Source organism: Pollachius pollachius, assembly GCF_949987615.1.
Source record: "Pollachius pollachius genome assembly, chromosome: 2".
Lineage (NCBI taxonomy): Eukaryota > Metazoa > Chordata > Actinopteri > Gadiformes > Gadidae > Pollachius > Pollachius pollachius.
In genome coordinates this window covers 2,560,761-2,576,389 of record NC_136935.1, presented here as the reverse complement: position 1 = coordinate 2,576,389, position 15,629 = coordinate 2,560,761, and the positions used below count along the sequence as shown (strand labels likewise).

Below are 15,629 nucleotides of genomic sequence, written 5' to 3'. Positions count from 1 at the left end.
TATCGTGCCAGTTCTCGAAGCTCAAGAATCAAGGACAAATATTGGAAATCCAGTAATTAAGTTCAATCAACTTTTGCCCTCAAAATGAAAGCCACTTCCTAATATCATCAGGGTCCCAATAGGGACGAGGAGTTCTGAGGAACAACAGACACTTCCCAATGCAGCCTGAAAACACACACGCACGCACGCACACACAGAAACACAAACGCGCACGAGTGTGTAACATCAAATGATAATCCATGTGTGCAACTTCGCTGCGGAATAACCTCTTTCATTCTTGCATTCTCTTTGATGGTTTGCGTCCATCAATTTTAAACGTCCCCCACCCTCTTTACACTTCGTCTGTCCTCTGTTGTATTATTCATGTGTTTGATGCGTTAACAAGCCGCAAGTTCCCTGCTCCATCAAATTAGGGATTTCAATTCAGGTGTACACACACACGGATAGCATTTCCTTAATGGAAAATGATTTACAGCAACACAAGTTATGTCTGAACTATCTCCAGTTGAATAGTCAAACAAATTGTCAAACCCATGTGCTCTCCTTACCTCTTTTCCATGACCTCGATGGAAATTAGTTCAAGTAAAGATGTTGAGCAAGGACAAATGCACTGCTCAGAGAATCCGAGCGCACTAACACAAGGCTTTGTGCGGTCGCAGATGTACACACTCACCCTCCTGTCCACTCATATATACCGACATGAATGCAGATAAGTATGTCTTTATGAACACACCTGTTGAACCTTTCCGTAGCATTGGAACAGCTCTTATCATTGCTGCCACTTAGACACTTCACGGTCATTCCACTCCATTAGAAACAGAAGCAGGTAAGACCGCAGCCTCAGTCTGCTTTTCCCAGGGACGCGGGAAGTCAGTCCGAGGGGGGGGGGGGGGGGTGCTGAGAGAGGGTCTATATAATGACGTCATGATAAATGCTGCGCAACATACATTGTTTACAGAGACGAGATGACGGGTGACGTCACATTCAGGGCTACTAGCCACTGTTATTCACAAACGTTAGCAAGTAAACAATGTGGAAATTAGAGTCAACTCGGCTGAAACTGTGCTGAATTTCACACACTAACAACATGCCGACAAGCTGTTGCGGTCCGGGATTATACACAGCGTTATAACAAGGATTCGGGAGGTTATTTCTAAAGGTTTACAAAGGAAAGTGACAATAAAAGAAAGCCTTAATTTTCATCCAGAGTTGCGAGTTGTCTGATATGAGGAAATTGACGGTTTCTCCGTCAAGTGAACCGTCCGTCTTTGCTCTTTTTTTGCCAACCAGTCTGTCCAAAACAGTCTGCGCAGTCATATGCTCCTTAGCTTACTGCTTGCGACATAAGCAAATTAATTGGGGTCCTTTTCAATGCCGCCGGCTTGCTTATGGCTTCTGTATGGAAACGAGATTTTTCATGCTCCCGAGTCCCGAAACTTTTCACCTGCCTTCCGCCAATTGCCAAACCCTCCTTTAATGAAGTTGCCAGCATTAATTATCCCGTCTGCCCTGACAAGCTTTTTCTCTATTGCAGAGCAGCACACGAAGCATAACGCGGTGTCGGTTTCCCCCACGTGGTGTAGCCACGTCCACTGGCCAAACCAACCAACCTTAAATGACCGGCTAAAGTTCTCACCTGCCGATCGCCTGACTGGGAAGTGAAACTCCTTTGGCCGGCAGGGCTCTTCACCAACAGAATAACTAGTTGTTGCGAATGCCGGCAGTTGCAGGTTAGCCAAAGCCAAGATATTAGGATCGACCGGAAGGGGGTTAGCGTCATTGTTGCCGGCGCAGTCGATATTAGGCTCGACCGGAGGGCGGGGGCTAGCAATAGCACCATTGTTGCCGGCGCCGTCTTGCAGCAATAGCGTCTGTGAACATGAACTCTCTTCCTCAGGGGTGCTGGCCGGGGAGACAGAGGGCTGCTGACAGGGAATCGGATGACCGGCTGGTGTTTTGATGAAGTTTTGCCTTCTTCGGGCCAAAAAAATCTGAAATGCATCTTTTCTGCGACATGTTGCACTTGTAACAAGCTTGACTTTTTGAATTTTCCCGCCGCGCATAGCATTGTTCTGCGTTGTGCGTCATAGCCTACGCAGACAATGTTCTAAATAAAATGAAATGATAATATGATAAATATCATAAAAAGGGTGGATGTCAATAATTTAATGAAAAATCATGTTGTATGATAAATTATACTCAACAAAAAAAAAGTATTAATTTGTTCAGAAAACTTTCTCACTTGCAGTTACAGCCAGCGGCCGCCAGGAGGGGAGGGGGTTCTGCAGCTCCCTAAGCACCCCCACTTCCCGAATCCCTGGCTTTTCCCTCCATCCATTCGAATCATTCGAAACCAGTTGTTGTAGCAAAGAAAAAAAAAAAATCTTTCAAGTAACTTTTTATTCATTGTTTGATGAATGCGAGTTTGCGTGGGGAATAGCGCGTCGACGTACATTACCTTCCATATACCCATACGAAGCGCCGTTAACCTTTAACAGTGCCACCCATCTCCCTTCTGTTATATTTCTCATCTGCACTTTATTCATAGAATTGCATTCAGTCACATATATAAGCAGCCTTATGTCCCATAGGGGACGAAGAGGAGTATTAGTAGTACATTTATAAACAGCCATTAAAAATGTGTGTACAGCCGTTAACGGGTTTTTCAAATACGGGTGTCAAAAGCTTCCGGAAGCAATTCGGCCCGACTGAAAGTGGTCGAAGCTCCCTGCCAGCATGCGGGTTTGACGGGAGGACGGCGCTCCTCAGACTCCAGGATGAACAGGGCGGACGTCGACGTCGTTCCCCCGTCTTCAAGGCTCCCCGCTTCACTCCGCGGTGGGCTTCTAGAACCCAAACCGTCCTCCTCGTTCCACCTGAGGATCGTACACTCTGACTGAAACGGAAACAGAAGAACTTGTTAAATATGCGTCAGGTTATTAAGAAGTTAAACATGATTGTACATTGTATTCACATTCGGTAACACTCAACAAATATTCTTTACGGAAAACTTTCATTGAGGAAACCTTGATGTGTTGTTGTGTTGATAGTTTGTTAGTGAAACAAACGCAGTGGAACAAATTGGAGGGTTTGATCTGTTTGATTCAAGTACTAAATACAGGTTATTTTCTGTACTTAATTGAGAATATGAAAAAGCTTATGTAAGTGGAATGAGTTGGCTTGTGCAATATGTGGCAGGGGTGGCTCTCTGGCTTTGTTCTGTCACATTGGCATTGGCACAGAACAAGACAAAACTTGTCAGAAAAAACAATCAACAGGAGACATAATTATGATGAGTGGGGTTAATTTTATTTGTGTGTGTGTGTGTGTGAGAGAGAGAGAGAGAGAGAGAGAGAGCGTTTGTGTGTTTTTGTCTGCGAGCTTGTGAGCGCGTGTGTGCTTGTGCAAGTGGGTAAGGGTGTCAGAGAGAGCAGCCTACATCACCACCATCACATCTAACATCACCTCTTATGGTTGATGATGTGAACGCAGCTCGGACAATGCGCGTAACCCACTGAAGACGTGACCAGATACAAAAGTGTGTGTTTGTGTGCATTCCGTGTGTGTGTGTGACAGCTCAGTGAGATTCCCTGCTGAATCCATGACAGCCCCGCTGCTTCTGTGAGAGCTGTGTGTAGCGCAAACACGCGGCGTGCGGTTACCTCAAGCAAACCTTTTGATCGCTGGCGTGTCGATGGGAGCGTTATTATGTTTACACGACTAGCTCTGCGTGCGTTTAAATCAGCGGCTTACAGGCGTCCCTCCGAGTGACATGAATTCCCTGCACAATGAAAATGATTTAAATGGATCTCGCCAATTATGCAAATGTTTATCGATAATGTGTTACAAAATTAAAAAGGCCTCTGAAATGTAAGGATATAATAATATAACATATACACTCCTAAAACAGATTTTAGGAATGTCTCTGCGTTATTAAGGAGTCGCCAAAACTAGAAGCATAGCCTACTCGATGTATTTGGGGGCTACAATAGCTTTGAATTATTCATTCAACACCGCATGCAGAATCTCGAGGCTGGAGAAAAGATTCTGTTTCTGTATTCACTTAAATGTTAATGGGAGAGTTCAACTCATTCATGTTTTTTGAGCAGAACAGAGAAACAATGTTCTCGATCAGCCGGCTGTTCCCTTGCAGGATCGACAGCTGTACGAATTAGTGAATGAGTGGCACAAGCTAGAAAACGCTTTCAGTGCCCGCATGGAAAGAGAGACATAAATGCAGACCAATTCGATATATTTACGCATTATATTTATATTATATTTACATAAATTTATAACTGCTGTATACTACTATATACTATAGGCTATAGGGCATCTGCGATGCAATTCCCGGAAATGTGAAACACCCACTGGTGCAATATCTCGGTTGCGATCGTATTGTATTGAATTCAAAGACATTCCATTTGACAAATGGCTTCTTTCGTTCGGCGAGGTTGAACTTCACTCCATTCGGATTGTATCTCAATTGCTACTGCACTTCGGGGGCGATGCCTTGATCTCTGAACACCTGGCGAGGCATCTCCTCGATCCAGGAGAGATCGGGCCGGGAGTCACTTTGGGTCAGGCCTCGATGATGTGATCTGTTCTGCAGCAGGGAGACCAGCTGTGGCCGCTGTATCTCGGTTATGAGATGCAGACCTGTGTTCTGGTATCCATACTTCCATGAGTACACTTCAACATAGTAAGTGCGCTGATTTTCAGATTTCACTGCCGTTCCAAATCGAATACTCCGTGGTGCACTGACCGGAAATTACGATTGCAACCTCGATTGCAACCTCACCCGCAAAACCTCCCGCTTTGAACGGTGAACTCTTTACGCATAGTAGTTATAAAAATCTATAAAACCTACAAAATGACTCCATTAATGCAGGCTATGTGGAAAATGCGCCGACATTGGCTCAGCCTAGCTCCGCCTCTTCGGCTTTTTTGCTAAGATGGCTGCCGTTGAGTATGAAAATTGTACATCGATCCACACTCCGCGGTTTGACCGTTTTGAGTACACCATCCGGGTCCTTTCAGTACACTTCTTTTCGCCCCGATCTTAATTGGAACGCCCTACGTACTCAAACTAAGTATAGTGAGTGAGTGTGGATAGTATGGATATTGGAACACAGCACCGGACTCTCCCTGTATTGGTTTGAGCATAAACATGTGCGCTTTAGTGATAGCTACGAAAAAAAATGTTCACCAAAGTATTATATTGCCTGAAACGTTGTGAAAGTTTTTCCTTTTGGGACTTTGAGTTTGTCCCAGGAAGCGTGGGGAACAAGATGGAAATCCAGCACTGAAAACATGCTATTGAGTGATCAAGGGTTCAAGGCACCTGCTACACTGTAAAAGAACCAAAGCAATTTGTAGCGCTAAATAATAATAACAGGGTTTATTCATGTAAGCTCAATGTTATATAATATCATGCTTGGTTGTGGTTTGAGTTTGCATCGAGCCCCCCTGGGAATTTGCATTGTTGTCATCTCTCCGAGTATTTCGACCCATTAAGTTTTGTTTCATTTGTTAAAAAAAAAAGCTTTAAAGAACGTGTGTAGGAAGTGTTTACCCTTTGGGCTGTCCCCTTCCACCCATCCATCTCTGCCTGCAGATAGGTGAGCCTTGCATAACTGCCTTTGTTCAACTAATATAACATTGCCTTTTGTTATTTATTTCGCAGAGTTCATAATTAAGGATTCCCAAAAGCACTACCAAGAATGTTTAAATTATGCTAAGCAGTGTTTTTCTGAGACTGGACTTTCCAGACACTCAGAGCCCTCAAACAAGCGGGGTAAAAATTAATATGCCCTCCTGTGCTCATCCTACTCCCCGAAGTGGACACGTCAAGAATATGTAACATGGGAACCATTTGCCGTTTTTCTTGAAAATCTGGAAAATAGCCATTCCCATGAATATGCGAGTGACTGACTGAGATAAGGTCAGACGAGACACAGAGAGTGACGAATGGAAAAGACTGGCAGACTGACGTCAAGATGCCATCAAGATGATCATACTGTCAGAAAGACAGGTTAGAGACAGGTCAGGCAGAGGCTGACAGACAGACAGATTGACGGCCTGTGACTGACAGATCAGCCGCCCTACCGCAGAGCTTGGGGCTGCGGGTGTGTCCACCAGATAGCGTGCAAAGGGGTTGCGTCGGTTTTCCCTGGCGCAGTCTTCCACTTGCAGCCTCGGAATGGCAATCATCGGTCGAATTACTCCGGGTTTAGTCTAGGAGAAATGTATATATGCATGAGAACTTGGAAGTTAGTTCAGAGTGTTGTTGTGGAGATTGCAGTACACTGCTCGGGAAACACTGTGTTGACAGGGAGCAGAAATGAAAGATGTGAAATCGATTTGGCACCTGGGTTTCTGCCGGGATTCTTTCCAAGTAAGATGGCGTTGGGCTTCTTAAAGTTGCCTGAGGACAAAAGGCGGTGTTTAACGGAACATAATGCCTTTTATAACGTCTCCCATGGCATTCAGTTACAATTGTCAGGTATAAATATTTACCCTGAATTGAATTACACATGTATCAAGAATGCTGTGTGAAAGACACTTTGCCATCTACTCCTTGTTGGAGAGTCTCCGGAGAGAACGAGATCCAGGGTCATGTTGTGGGATGGATATCGAGTTGGCAGGTTGACAGTTTCTGTTCTTTCTACGTGTGCAACAGCGTTCAATATTTACAGCTTGTATGTTTAATAAACCCCCATAAAACAGCACACACTTTTCCATTTAAAGTAAACCCATCTCAGTTTATACAAAAGGAGAATAAAACACAGAAAATAATAAAAATGTGTCAACAAATTGAACAGTGCTGCCAAGTTAATAACACCGTAATCACACTGTAACCAGAAGTACTTATTTCTATACTTTCTATAATTTCTATACATGAAGCAAAACAAACAAAGGGCTTTAAACGTACATATTTAGTCTCTCGCCCCATGGGCCTCCCTGTTGAGTTGAGCTGCGTTTGCTGAAAGACAGGAGGAGAACGGTGAAGCCACCCGCAGTGAATAAGACTTAACATCCTCAATGCTCTTACGTACTTCAGGGTGGACAGAGCCTTGTTCAATCTCTTATCTCTACCTCAACCCGCGTGGTTGTGGTTCATTACTGATGGGGATAGCTAATGTATTATCTGTCTGATCTCCTTTTAGAATAATGTGCAAACAAGGCCACACATAAAATAAACACAAGCCGTGTTCCATCAGAGTATAGTAACAATTTCAGCTTTGACAAGTAATGGTTTTCATTCTGTTGCTAGTGCTGCAGGATGGAGATAATTCTGTCAGTTGCTATGAAGCCCATCATGCAGAAAATGCCATTCCCGGGAGATTTGTATTGATGTTCATCATTTCCTTTTGCGTTGCATTATGCATCAAGAATAAACAAACAAATATATATGAATGCAATACATTTTTACTTTTTTTCTCAATCATTTATAATTGGTGCTGTTCTGTATAATTACATTTTTAATTGTTATATTGTGTTCACTGCCAATGTAGCTCTTTCGCATACCATCAATATAACCATGATGTGCTCATTGCTGAGGTTGAAGGCTTATCCTTTTATTTGATATTCCATTGATAATAAGGACAATAAATAGACATATATAAAACGCGTAGGAGGAACCGAAGCATTCCAGTGTGTTTGCATTTAATATGTGATAACTTGCGTGGAGACTTCAGACAGCTTTACAAGCTGTGTTCCCACTCTGTCCAAGTTTCACTTCAGTTGTGGCCTTTTCCTTTCGTTATGAGACGATTCCGGACCCAACCCTGATCCCTATTATCTCCCATCAAGAGTTCAAAGTGTTGGATTCCGTACCTTCAGACCCGTGACCAGGTGGTCGGACTCTCCGGACGGCTGAGCCGAGAACGAGGAGACCTTAGTCTAAAGGGTGAGGAAAATAAAACCGTCAAATGAGTCATTGTACACCTTGTCAACACTTTTCTCCTGCCACACAGGGACCACAATGGAAATAAGCCTTCTGGCTTTATTGTGTCAGCCTTGACTCTATGTATTTTAATGGTCAAATAAAATCAAATCAATCAATCAATCATACAGAGATCTACCACGGGGAGCTCGCTCACTTTGGGTACGCCGTCTTCCAGTATCTTATCAATGACTGCGTACAGTTCTTCTGACTCCTGTCTGAGCTGGGCAGGGGAGCACATCTGGGAGGGAAGACAGGAGAGGACGGGGATATCAGAGTGGAGAGAGCAGTGAGGCGAGGGTTCCTCCAGCTCTAGGAGTCTATAAATGTGTTTAGAGTCAAGTCGAATATAGCCCCTTAATCACAGTCGGGATCTCACTGCCCCACATCATACGATACCCCCCCCCCCCCCCCCAACCGTAAGCCCTCCAAAGGGCAAGGGGATGAAGACTCCCGCAAACCCAGAGGGAAGATACTTTGAGAAGGGAGGAACACAGAGGAGATATCAGGATGTTCCCTTCCAGGGACAGCCGCAAGAGCAATAAGTGGCAGGTTGGCAGACATACAATTGCAGCAAAAAGGATAAGCAACGACAAAGGAAGGCAAAAAAATTGACGTGAAACACTATTACAAACCATGACTACAATTGGTTGTAACGTATTTAGCATTAAATATTAGTAATAAGGACGATTTAGTCATTTCAGACGCTTTTATCAAAGGGGACTTCCAGTGAACTCAGATACATGTGGAACAGGGATTAGGGAATCTTACTCCAGGCGAATGAGGTCATTGGGGAACTGAGAGCTTGCCCAGCAGGGAGTCCCCAACACCCGGGGCCATGACACTCTCCTACCCGCCTCCATTAAATAACGGAGGGTTGCTAATGTGATGATTGAGCATGGCGCTCCAGGAATTACCTCAGCGTGTGGGTCCACAGCCCCAGCCCCACGGGGGACGTCCTCCGCTTCCACCTGCTCGTCTATCACCTGCCAATGCAAAGCGTCAATTCAGACCCCGGGGAGTTCATTGCTATAGGAGGCGAGGTTGACGTGACGTTATGACGGAATGGTATTCGGTTATATATGCCGTGCCTGCTCCACCTGACTCACAAACAGCTTCATCCATCGGGCCGTCTGGAAGCTATATTCTCTCCCCTCCTTTCTACCCCCCCCCCCCCCCCAGAAAGAAGGGGAAATTGCTGCTATCTTTCCGACTGTTCTTTCTTTTTGCACTATTACCATATGCACTTTTACCATTACCATTACTGTTACAAATATATCTTGCAGAACTTTGATTTTATGATTTTATTGTCAATCTTTTTAATATTAGCAATGTCCTTATCTCTTATGCACTTCAATGTTTACTTTAGTGTTGTCTTATTTGTTGTGTACTTTTAGTGTTGTCTTATCTGTTTAAGTGCACTTTATCTGTTCACCGTGGGATAGATAAGAAACGTATTCTCGATTGCTTTGAATGTTACATGTGAAGTAATTGACATTAAAGCTGACTTTGTCTCTGATATAAAATGGCTGACTCATAAGGAATCATACCGCTGTCAACCCAGAACAACCCAATGACCTTTCCTGGGGATAGGATTTATAGTTAACTTTCTGCTCCTTTATGAACCAAAACATCACATTAGGATACATTTACATATGATATTTAATAAAATAATAATAACCTCATTTATGTTTCAACATCCGAACACATATCTTTTAAATATTGCGGTACATATTAAAAAACAATGAGCTTAACTCACCTGCTGATCCAACAATAAGGTGTTGGTGGGGATGGCAGCCAGAGACTTGTAGCTTGACTTTATCTTGTGTGGCTGTGGATCACCAAGGAAACAGAAGGGATAAGATATCAGTTGTGGTGCGTGGTGTTCTATGAACTGAAACAGCGGCGTGGTTGGGGCGTCACGTCTATTTGAAGGTCAAACTGCAAGCATCCACATCTATCAGCCCATTTTTATAAATAAAAATGAAAGAAAACGAGCAAGCTCACTGCAATCGACGTTCAAATTAGTGCTGGGTGTTTCTGTGGTGTGGGTAAATGAGCGGGTTGCTGCTGCTTCCCGTTTGAAGCTGGTGTTTGATATTGCACGGTTCCAACAGTTTACCCCATGCCATAAAAAAGGGGCCGCTGCTTTTTTCTCCCCATATGTCACACAGACCTTTTCAATTTGGGGAAATCATTTCAGACCTCTTCAGAAAGAATCTTCTACTTTGATTCTACTTTGATTCCAGTTCCCTTTTATAGTTTGCTTTTGGCTTTGTTGGAACGCTGCAAACTTTAGCTTCAAGACCCTTCCTGAGACAGGAACGCATACAGCCAAAGTGTACCGCGGCGAATAGTTCAAGGGAACATTGACATGAAAAGGAATGAACGCAGGGTCTTTATCGAGACGGAGCAGATCACTCAAAACCTGTTAGAAACACACACAGAGGGAGGCGGCGTCGGCGCGGCAGGCAGACGTCATGCAGCCGGCGAACACAAACCACATCTACCTTCCTCTTATTTCCCTCCCTGTCAGTGTAGTCCGAGCCCTGGCTGCCCGGTCTGGGGGACGGCGTGGAGCGCAGCGAGGGCGACGGGGACGGGGACGGGGACGGGCGGGGGGTGAGGTCGCGGGCCTGGGAGGCGGGCGAAGGCGAGAGAGTGAAGCGGTCGGGGGTGGAGCTGCGAGAGCCGCTGGGCGACGGCCATCCGGGGAAGACGACGGGAGCGTAGCGGGAAGGAGACAGGCAGGAGGAGCGCAGGGGGGCGACGGGCGAGGTCATGCCCCTGGGGGAATCAACCGGGCCGGGCCCGGGGATGGAAGTGTTGCCCGGCGCCGGGGACTTTGTCGCGGGATACTTTGGCGGCTCGTGGGAGTGTGTTTGACAGGCGAAAGGCTGGTGTTTCTTCAAGCAGGACTGCAGAGACCGAGGTGGCGGAGAAATGCAATCAAGCCTGGCGTTGGCTGACAGCGGCGGGGGACTGCACACCCGCCGAGCCGACAAGTTCCCCGCGGCCGTTGTTTCAGGCGAGGGCTGTTTCTGTTTGGCCGGACTTGTTTGCCGGGGGTCTGTCTGATTGGCACCCCGCTTCGGGCCGGGGGAGAGGGCTCCGGAATAGCAACAGGGGCGTGACGGGGGCAGCCGTGTCGGCTCCGTCCCCTCGTCAGGTGCGGGGGGATCAGCTCCATTAGCAGGCCCGGCTTTGGGCCGGGGTGCCGCTGATTGCGGCGGAGGGAGGGGAAAGCCGGGCGGCGGGGCCCCTTGCTCCCCTCCTGCGGCTCGCAGGGCGGTGGGACCGGCCACCGGACGGGAGAACACAGTCTGGAACACCGGCCCCTTGCCTGTGCGACAATTGCTCTCCGAGGCCGGCGTTTCTGCCGGGCGGGGTCCTGAGCTGCGGCCGTCCGGGATGTGCACCGAGGGCAGGGCGGGCCGCTGCCTGCAGGAGCCCCAGTCCCAGCGGCTCTGCGTCGGGGGCTCTGCGGGGGCCTCCCTGGGGCCCGGCGACGGGGACAGGGCGGGCCGGGGGGACACGGGGGGCAGGCCGGAGGCGGCCGAGCAGGCGGTGCAGGAGGCCAGCGTAATGGGGTTGATGGGCCAGCAGGGGGTGTAGGGCCGCTGCAGGGCGGGGGACAGCACGGGGAGACGGCCCTTCCTCAGGATGGCCGTGAGCAGGGACAGCCGGGTGAGGGGGGGCCGGTGGCGGCTGGGGGCCGGGGGCGGGGAGTGGGCCCCCGCGGACTCGGCCAGGCTCTCGCAGGACGACTGGCAGGAGGCCTGGGGCAGGTGCAGCAGGCTGGAGCCGCTGGCCAGGGCGTGCCTCCGCACCCGGACCACGGTGGGGGTGAAGGCCCCCGATCGCGACGAGGAGCAGGGCGAGACGGCGCGGCTCAGCGGCGCCGACAGCTGCATGGCCGACCAGCTCCGCTCCCGGTCCCAGCCGTCGGAGAGCAGCGACTCCCGGGAGGACGCCTGGCTGGAGAACAGGCTGGAGGCGTCGGCGGGGCTCTGCGCCCTGAAGTCTGCCGCCGGCCTATTTGTGAAGACACCCGAGCCGGGCTCGGCACCGGGACAGACACCGTGCCAGCGCTGCTGGGAAGGGCTCTGGTGTTTACCAACAACGGTCTCCATGTGAGCCGCTGGGTGCCGGCGGGTGCTGTCAGCCTGCGGACTGAGTGGGGGCGAGGGGGGAGGGAGGGCCGCGTGATCCGCCCAGCGCTTCCACTACAGGGGAGGAGAGGGAGAGTCGGGAGGAAGGACAACATGATGGCCGGGGTGGACTAGTGCGTTCACTGATTCACTGTGAGGGCCACTCACCGGGGAGCTCTGTGTAATTCCTCGCGGGAGATCGCACGGCATAAATCAAATAGAACAAACTGGTAGAATATACTGATTAAAAGGAAAAGATGAAGCCCTGGCGAGATCGGACTGGAGAGAGGGGAGAGGAGCTGACTCTGCTGGCACTCGAGATCAAACAATAAAGCGTCTCCAAAGCATTTGAAAGGAAAGGCCATACTTATAGAGCATACTTATAAATAACGGCTAAAAATAAACCCATTTATATCCGTTGTAGACAATCGTCTTCACAGATTCCTGACACCATATGCAGGACTATTCATGGATAGTGCATATAATTAGAAGATTTTAAAGGTAACCTAGGTGACAGCCCATCAGGATTCCCCATCAATTGTCTAACGTCAAAGCATTATTATATGTGTCTGTAATATATATGTGTGACACACATTCAATGTGCACAACACTAAATCCTTCATATTACAAAATCCATAATCCTGTGAATCCATCGACCTATATGAATCTCTCATCAAATCCAATATTAATAATTACTCCCAAGTCCACTCACCCTGAAGTTTGTCCCTTCCTGCGCAGGGCTTTTAGCTCCTTCCTCCATTGCGGGATTCACGTGAAATATTCCCGCTTTATATGTCCAAGCGTGTGACATGGCCTCCAGGATCCGTCGGCGGAAAACAGCTGAACTCTGACCAGGGAGAGAGAGAGAGAGAGGGAGAGAGAGATGGGGGGAAATGAGGCAAATGTTAACTGGTGGGAAGGTAACCCGAGCGAGCCCACACTGAACTCTCTGCCCAGAATTGACTTGTGACTTCCCCCCCTTCAGGGAAGTACCGTGACCCCCCTTCCCCAGGAGTGTGTTGACTTTCCCTGGAGCACATGCTCACCACATAGGATTCGCACGCGCCAGCAGCACATGTGCTCCTGCTGGGATTAGCACGGCAGGGAAACCCGCAGCCAGGCGGGTGTGACTATCACATGGGACTGAACAACCTCGTCTGCATACAGTGCTGTGTGTGTTTGACAAAATGACCTCCGCGAAGGTTTGAATTAGGTGGGATCTGTAGGGCATTGGTGAAGAGCAGTGACCAAGGGAAAGTTAAAGTTGGAATGTAATATTGCTTGAAAGCCCCCCATTAACATGGTAAAATGACCGATGACAGTTTGAAGTATTCAAGTATTCTGATGTTAATATTATATAAGGTAAACATACCTTCTCGACAAACCCTTGCCTGTCCCTTAACTAATAGCATATGTAATGACATATGACTTACAAGGGAAGTTATGATGAGGTTTATCACCAGACTGATGTTTAATCCATCATTCACTTGATCGACAGGCTTTATGCAATGAAAAGAATGAGTATGATTTACATTTTTGAATCTCTCCGTGCAAAGGGTTCAACAGGCTGCTGGAAACATTCCTGCACATTTGTCAAGCATACATTATGAAACTGAGCATCCTGTCCCGCCTTATCCCAAAGGTCCTCTTCTAGATCGGGATCTGGGAACTGGGGAGGGCAGCGCAGTCCATCACTGAGGCTTTGGGAAACAGGGCAATTTGCATGTGACAGAGGATGTTGTGCAAACAAAATATGTAGAGCTACATAAAACCGCTAATTACCATTGCAACAGGTCAACCCACTTGTGAGATGAACTTATTTGGCCCCGTGGTAGTAAACAACTTTATTTTGGACGCTTAAACGTCAACAAGAGAAAACAGAAGGGCTGAAGATGAGAGAGTGTGATTATTCAGTCAGGATATGATTAACCACCGCGTCTTCCCAAAGGCCTACTCGGATCGCTTGTAAATGATGCCCTATTTCTGACGTCCAATCTGACACTGATCGGACACTCAGGAACATTCTACAAATAGACATCAACTGCCCAGCCAACGAGATAGAAACATTAGCATTCAACTGAGCAACCTTGAGCCAAACATTACAGGCTATTGGCCATAAATGACGGATGTCAAGGAACACTTACTGCTCAAACGGCAGGGAAATTTAAAACGACATTCAACACATGATTAAAATTTCTATTCTCTCATCACAGACATTAATACCTCTATATTCAACATTCATTAGGACGGGACTTTGGCTGGTTGTCAATTTAAGGTGCAGTACAACATGTCAGGAATCGATAACATTGACCAGATTCATTGGAAGAATAAGTAATCAAATGATAACGTCCTCTTGTCTTTAAGAAATGAAAACAAACTGTTTCCATGTAGTGTCTCATCTTCTGTGTGTGGAAACGGTGAAATACGTTGTCGTGAACAAATCGCTCAAATGCTTAAGGGTGACACATTATACCACCAGGTGTGAGTGTGATTAGCCTTTTAGCTTTCTGACATCACAAGTGGCCTAGTCCACCTAGATGTGTGCTGGATAGATCAGTCTACCAGCCTACCCAGTGGACCGTAGCAAACGTTGCTCATCTATCCGTCATACATCTAGGTGGACACGCCCCCTTGTGATATCAGAAGGTGCAGATTTTCAAAACGGCTTGTAACGGCTAGTCACACTCACACCTGGTGGTATAATATGTCACCGTTAAATAGACCAGCCCGACAGAGGAAACAACAGGACGCAGAGCTGCGCAGAATCACGGTCACACACGGTTCATGGTTCGGCGTTCCGTCACTTTTCAAATGACACTTTAGCGTGCTAAACCAACAAGTCACCACAGTATCTGGAACACACCCCGGCGACGGTTGGAGCCCCCTGCTGGGAAGACCTTTGAAGCCACTCCTGGGCACCCTGCTCCGAGGCAGCATCAGCGCTGGGTGACTGTGGCTGCGGGCGGTTCGACGCCGTATTAAAGGCGTAAAAATAACGAGTCCTCGCAACATGGCACTGGGTTACCATTTAGAATGAGTTTAATTGCTCAGCAATCTATACGCTATGTTGAAAACGTGGAGAATGGGATGATCTCAATCAGACGATCTCAAAGGGATGATTAAAATGATGACAGCATCTTGTTCGTTATCATCTGCAGCACACACTCTGATTTGATCATTTGTACCTTACATAAACAGGGAATCACATCCTTATGAATAGCATGCAAATGTTTACTCTTATTCTGAAATTACTCTTCAAATTCGTACTTATGTTATGAATATTTGAACCACGTGAACGCGCGCGCACACACACACACACACACACACACACACAAATACATACCCAAACACTCACACACAGACACACACACCACACACTATTTGGATGATAACAGACTGCAATAGTAGAACCTACTGCGGACTGCTCTCAAACACATACACACACACACACACACACACACACACACACACACACAAACAAGGAAAGAACAGATACACAACCATTTAATAAATCCAAAACTAATGAAACATTT

General features: G+C 47.2%; 1 protein-coding gene across 1 annotated transcript; it reads right to left on the bottom strand.

Annotated features, from left to right (window-relative positions):
* Positions 1 to 2,385: 2,385 nt before the first annotated feature.
* On the bottom strand, positions 2,386 to 12,856 carry mlip (muscular LMNA-interacting protein; the record flags this gene model as incomplete). Its single annotated transcript, XM_079729024.1, has 10 exons — positions 2,386 to 2,896; positions 6,106 to 6,234; positions 6,368 to 6,424; positions 6,932 to 6,982; positions 7,837 to 7,902; positions 8,103 to 8,186; positions 8,863 to 8,931; positions 9,705 to 9,776; positions 10,456 to 12,171; positions 12,809 to 12,856. The coding sequence occupies 10 exons, from the start codon at positions 12,854 to 12,856 to the stop codon at positions 2,666 to 2,668; spliced, it is 2,523 nt and encodes an 840-aa protein (XP_079585150.1). The 3' UTR covers positions 2,386 to 2,665.
* Positions 12,857 to 15,629: the final 2,773 nt, after the last annotated feature.